This window comes from Actinia tenebrosa, unplaced genomic scaffold (assembly GCF_029948245.1).
Source record: "Actinia tenebrosa isolate PJP-AT-01 unplaced genomic scaffold, QUT_ActTen_1.0 PGA_scaffold6__47_contigs__length_16458017, whole genome shotgun sequence".
Classification (NCBI taxonomy): Eukaryota; Metazoa; Cnidaria; class Anthozoa; order Actiniaria; family Actiniidae; genus Actinia; species Actinia tenebrosa.
In genome coordinates this window covers 13,638,795-13,644,989 of record NW_028292583.1, presented here as the reverse complement: position 1 = coordinate 13,644,989, position 6,195 = coordinate 13,638,795, and the positions used below count along the sequence as shown (strand labels likewise).

Genomic DNA, 6,195 nt, shown 5'->3' with positions numbered 1-6,195 from the left:
TGCAGCGACTATTATGTGTGAGCAAATGTAAGGTATCAGCTGATAACGTTTTTTGAAATTTATACATAAAATCGTCCAACGTCATTCCAATAAGTAAGGAATAAGTAAGTGAATATCGCCTAACGCTGCTGAAGCCTGATACGTTATCTAATTTTATATTTCATTCCATTGTTTTCATGATTGCTATTTTTAAGGATATGAAAGAAAAAATTTAGGTGGCTGGACCCCCTCATGGTAATACGCAGTTTTTTTTATTCAAACGTGGGACGTTTGACACAACTCTGTATTACCATGCTTCGGGAGTAAATCGGAAAGCGGCCAAGCGAGATCAGACCGTGCATGGTGCGAAAGAATTTGGTGTTATGGTCATTAGCAAACAATAGAATTCCCAGAGCATCAAATCGTTGGGAAACGATCAATGTTTTCTGTATTTCTCATTCGCTTTAGATCGCTTTAAATGAGTTCAATAGTCTTGCAATTTTGTGTAATATCAGTTTAAGTTCTAATTTGTATCCTGACGTAGTTTTGAGAGAAATGATCAGCGAATTTTAGAATAATGGAAGATCTAGTAAGATTGACTAGAAAACTGCGATGAAAAGTGCGCATCAAATGTTTACCCCGTCTTCTGCACTATACGTTTTCACAAAATCGCATAAGTATACCTTCAAAATGTTCCTTTTAAAACTAGATACAGAGTAAAACTAAATGAGCAATGACTTTTGTGAATATATAGCTCTGAAATATTAATTTCGGCCGTATCAAATCCATTGTTTAGTTTTGAAGTAGATTACGCACTATATTTAAATAATCTCAAATATCTCATAATTAGCTATATAGATTTTTTCAAAAATCCCTACAAATGGAGGCATTTAGTATATAATTATGTGGTACGAAGCATTTTAGTGTTGAACGCTCTGCAAGGCTAAAATTATTTTCTAAACGAAAACAAATATTTCATCATAATCACGTGTTATGACGTCCGATCTCACTAAAAATTACATCAAACATTAATTCAATCTTTATGTGACTTATGTGCAAAAAAGATTTGCAATCGGATAAAACACGTTTATGAACCAGCTTTCCAAAAGTGGAAGGTAGCGGTCAAGCGTGAGGGGGTCCAGCCACCTTAAGTGACGATGTGTCACTAACTTACTTCCATTAGCTCATACTTCCTGGAAATCTTTAGCTCATTCACAAGTTTTCCAAAAGAATTTTGTGCCTGTTTTGAGTTTTCCTGTTAGTCGTTGTTGCTACGGATCGTATGCTAAATCGTCAAATGCTTACGTGAATCCCGTAAACTTGCAGGAAGTGGTTTGGTTAAAGCGCGTCATTCTGTCTGACTTGAACTAATAATAAGCCTCAAATCTACAATAAACAGAAAGTTAAAAATATAAATTGATTTGAATATTGAACTATTCTTGATCGACTACCACTAACTTACTTGCAGGTCCGCATGAGGACTGACATAGATGCACCGAGACCCACTTCTGGGCTGGCATGCATAAATTGGACTGATACCAATTCAGCCGTCAAAGCCTTTTGTTTTCACTGCGTGTTTAGTCACTCGTCTATTTTGGTATCTCGAGCGCTTGCTGGCATCGGTACCGTACAAGGGAGAGGGTCTGGCGCAGCAGTTGCATCATTAGTGAGATATGATTTCTATTCTTGAATTTCTAGTTCACCTGTTTTACACTTGACTAAGCCTTTATTCAGATTCCCCCACCTGCAATAAACGATATACCGGAAAAGACATATATCTGGCTTCATGGACGACGGAAACTGCCATCCCACGCCTTTTCCCTTTCCTTTTACTTTTCCTTCTTTTATTTGTTTTCAATGTATATTTTTAAAAAATCATGCTACTATTATATTGTTATATTTTAGATTGATTGAAGCCATAAATACGAAATCAGTTACTTCGTTAATGTGTGACAGTCAAATCTACACATACACAATAACTGGCCATGAAATAAAATTTAATAATAATCATGTTGTGTGAGCCCTTCACCAAACGTAAACCTGCCACTGAACCATGGATCTGATGATGTGGCAATAAATAACGCTATTTTAGTGATGTCATTTTTGTCTTCAAGTAAAACTACTTGAATTATATACAGTCGAATGACGATGCAAGGGTCATCTTTCTATTATAGCATTAATGGGACTTTTATCATTAAGATACACATCACGATAAAACATCAAGACCAACAAAGAACTTTCACCAAATATACATACTATATGCGAAGGCACTGTTCGGTATACTAAAATCATCTGATTTATACATCCTTATACATTGATAATATTGACGAACAATCAAAGGAAGAATTTAAAACACTTGAAGACTAGTAAAAAGTCAAATAATCGCTCTTTGACGTCATGATTAGACCAAAAAACATGCTTTTTTTAGCAGCGCGAGATGATTCATCTTAATGTTAGGTTAACTGTGACGTACTTAATATTACTAGTTGCTTGAATAAAAACCCCAGGGTCGGTACTTGTGAGTATAAGGTGAATATATCTTACACTAAGTAATGTATTGAACGTTTTCTCAATTTAATGAGTTCTTAAGATGATTAAGCCCCTTTTAAATGTTATTTAGTAGAATCAAAACGGAGTATAGCATATGGGTAAATATTGAGGGATCCATATTGAGTATGATCTGTCAAAGAAGAATTATTAGAGTAAAATCTAGCCACTTTAATTCATTTATAAACTCTTTGATTTGCTGGAATCTATATTATTTAGAGATACTAAAGTATCGTATTACTTTTCATGAATGATCTTGTAGATCGAACGGTATGGGGTTGCAACAGTTGAAACCGGAACACAAACTTAACTCGAACATAAGACATGCAGTAACAAAATTTGTAATAAGAACATGAAGGTCAAAAATAAATATTTGTAAATCGTAGGTAGATAAAAAAAACAGGGCTCCAGGTACTTGGGCATTAAACCAGCTATTATTGACTCACAGAACTTGGTTGAGGCTTGTTGAGATTCATTTGAATAAGGCAAATTACGAGAGAAAAAAGCTGTTTCAGTTAATACTACATAGTATATGTATCCGTAATCTGTTGCGACTAAGTGAAGTACAAACTTCCGCTTTGGTTCAAGTTCCGCCTTCGTATTTCAGTTGTAATGTCTTGAGAATAAGGTACTGAAAGGAATGTTGGGGAAAATTGTTGACATCACTCTCTTGCTAAAAATAGCTATAAAGTGGAAATAAAAACTCTCCATCGTTAGACTCTCCACATTAACAAATTTGCAGCAATCTAGTCAACACTAGAAGTCAAGACTGAGAATAATATAGATAAATATTCAAAACGATATATACAAACAAGAGAAATGGTAAGTGCATAGCAATATTTTATATAATCGAATTGTAAAAAGTTTACTAAGATGTTGGGTTCTTATTCAGATGGGCTCTTTAAAAAATCTCTGACATAAAGTCAACTAATACCTAGAGCTAAAAGCTCAAACAGATTCAAGGAGTAAGCACTAGTCAACTTGAATCCGTTAGCAAGCTAAGGGTGAACTTATATTATGAGTCAGCGGTAATCTTTAATTTATCTACTTGGATCTCTAATGATTTTTTTCTTAATTCACAGAAGATTTCAACATCACTGATAATGCTCCTATGGTTTTGTCTTTATGATAACACAAAGTCGGCCCCTGCTCCATTGCAACCAAAGGAAAAACAAAATGAGGTAAGTCGAATTCATAAAGAATCCCGAACAAATTCCAGACATATTTGCAAATGCCCTGATAGCTTGAAACTAAGTACGATTTCTTATCTGCATTTCAGTATAATCTTCAATTGAAACTTAACAATGGACACGTGTTGAATGAGAAGGTAAAAATTGACCCAGTTGCTGGAACAGAGTATTTTCGAGTTCCAAGCCACGGTAGTAAGGACGAGATTGAGGTCATGCAAGACTTTTCTAAGGTTAGTATTGAAAGACCTCAATAAGCCTGAAGCGAGGTGACGTTTTATCCCCGTCTCTAGACCATAATCCTTTTCACACTGCTTTTGGTCTTTAATTATGACTATTGTTCCTGTATTCTCTAAGGAATCAAAAATTTTAATATGAAAGAATTTTTAAAACTATTATGGTCTAGAGACGGGGGTTAAACGTCATCTCGCTTCAGGCTTATTAGAAATAATTATTAAGTGAAAACAAAAAGCAAAAAAACCATTAGTGTCTAATTGCTTTTCTTCAAATTCAATTATAAAGAATCGATTTTCAGCATCTTGCATTTTCGTTGCAGCCAAAATAATATACTTAAGTATATTCTCGAATCTGATTGGATCATATTGACTTTGTATTGAAACCTTTTTCAGCTTACGATCAAAATGCTAGGATTATTTGTTGTCTGTTTAAATGCCGATTCTTTTCAAGAGCAATATACTAAATAATATACATAATTATTGTTTTAATCAAAGATTACGATATGTTGGTTCTAATTATATCTTATTATTAAATATCTTTTTAGAAATTGACTATGATACACGAGAAATCTGAAAATGCCTGTTACCTTTCCAAATTGACGACAGAGGCTTCTCCAGACGATCTAAAAGCGGCTATTGAGAGCGTGAGTATCTGATAGGATTTATTGATATCTATCCATCCATCCATCCATCCATCCATCATTCATAGCCGTTTGTTTATTTATTCCTTTTTTGTTTAATCAATTAATCGATTCTATTTCTTTATTCTAAGCAGAAATTACGTGAAGATAACGAACTGGAATTAAGGGAAATCACGACCTGGAGAGTGGACAAAGATTTCACCCAGCGATCTCTTCTAAATGAAGAGATGGCGATGATGTGTGCTCGAAGCTCAATCTACTGGATACAAAAGATCGAGGAGACTGGGTCGGTGAGACAGTCACGTGACACAGGTGAGAAAAAATCTATACATCTGCTTGTCGTATTACCAGCCTTACAGTTAATCAATTAATCAGTTAATAACCTGGTACAAGTAAGTTGGTTGTTCTGTACGTTCATAAAACTCTACTGCATCTGATAATGATACTAATATTAATACTAATATTATCTTTTATTTATCCAAAGGTCATTCCCGTGTACGGCGAGCCTCACCCTGTGCTAAGAATCGCATCTGTTGGTATGAATTTCAGTTTAAATTGATCAAACGCGATGGTAAAACATTTTTTACTAAGATAAGAGTGAAGAAATGTAAACTGATTTCTTGCTGAGCCATTAGAAAGAAAAAAATATAGAGGATATTACATGAGCGCGCGGAGATACGAATTTTATCTTCGAGTGTTCAATTGATATCTCACGAGTGAGCGAGGCGAACGAGTGAGATATCTAAATTGAATACGAGAAGATGAAATTCGTATCTCCAAGCGGCAATGTAATGTCCTATTTATTATATAGATATCGATGAAACTTAAATAAAACAAAAGCTCAAAAATTCTTTTTTAGAATAGCAAGCCGATTCAACAGCGATATCTTCACGTGTGAAAGATATGGTTTCTTCCACTGGTGAAAGATATCAAGTTTTCGACACTAGAGAAAACCTGGTATTTCATCGATATCTATATAATAAATATATATATTTAGTTATTGGAATTTGAAAAAAAAGCTGACTAAACAATGACCAATTTTGAAATTGATAGATCCTCAAAAAATTGAAATGAAGCTTTAATTTATAAACATAATTGTAAATAATCTACTCGCTACAGATGATTTAAAATCAAATATTCATACTAGTGTATCAGCGTTCGATTGCTTTGGTCTGAATATGTATTTATACAAAAATCAACATATTTATTATAGAACCAAAAAATGATTAGGCAATCATTGATGAAATTTCCCTCATAATGGAGAATACAAGAATCAAGTGATATTTATTATGTACAATGAAATTTTAATCAATTTCTAAAATAAGTGTACAGTTATTTTTTCGATGCATACAATTATGCCAAAAGTAATATATGGATTGCATCAATTCATTTGTGAACACGTTAAATACTTTAACACAAGTAAATCTACTGTGTAGTGTAATGAATTTGATCTGAAATAAACATCAGTTAACTTATGAAATCGAGAAATCTGAGACTTTTCAGACTCCCAATTCTTTTGATAATCTTTTCCGAGGCAGATCCAGGCGTGCAAAGCATTTTGGGTTTAACCCTACTGCTCCCCCTCCCCCTATTTTAAACCAAGTG

General features: G+C 33.9%; 1 protein-coding gene across 1 annotated transcript; it reads left to right on the top strand.

The window, feature by feature from the left end:
• Positions 1–3,267: 3,267 nt before the first annotated feature.
• Positions 3,268–5,694, top strand: LOC116292436 (uncharacterized). The gene is made up of 6 exons (XM_031699755.2): positions 3,268–3,348; positions 3,609–3,707; positions 3,806–3,946; positions 4,495–4,593; positions 4,725–4,902; positions 5,075–5,694. Exons 1-6 carry the CDS (start codon positions 3,346–3,348, stop codon positions 5,215–5,217), a joined length of 663 nt encoding a protein of 220 aa, XP_031555615.1. The 5' UTR covers positions 3,268–3,345; the 3' UTR covers positions 5,218–5,694.
• The last annotated feature ends 501 nt before the right edge of the window (positions 5,695–6,195 follow it).

What these genes read in the sequence shown, in the direction of transcription:
- LOC116292436 (XM_031699755.2), top strand. An exon ending in TCATGCAAGACTTTTCTAAG is followed by an intron (nt 3,947 to 4,494) that starts GTTAGTATTGAA and finishes ATATCTTTTTAG; the next exon opens with AAATTGACTATGATACACGA. An exon ending in GAGACAGTCACGTGACACAG is followed by an intron (nt 4,903 to 5,074) that starts GTGAGAAAAAAT and finishes ATTTATCCAAAG; the next exon opens with GTCATTCCCGTGTACGGCGA.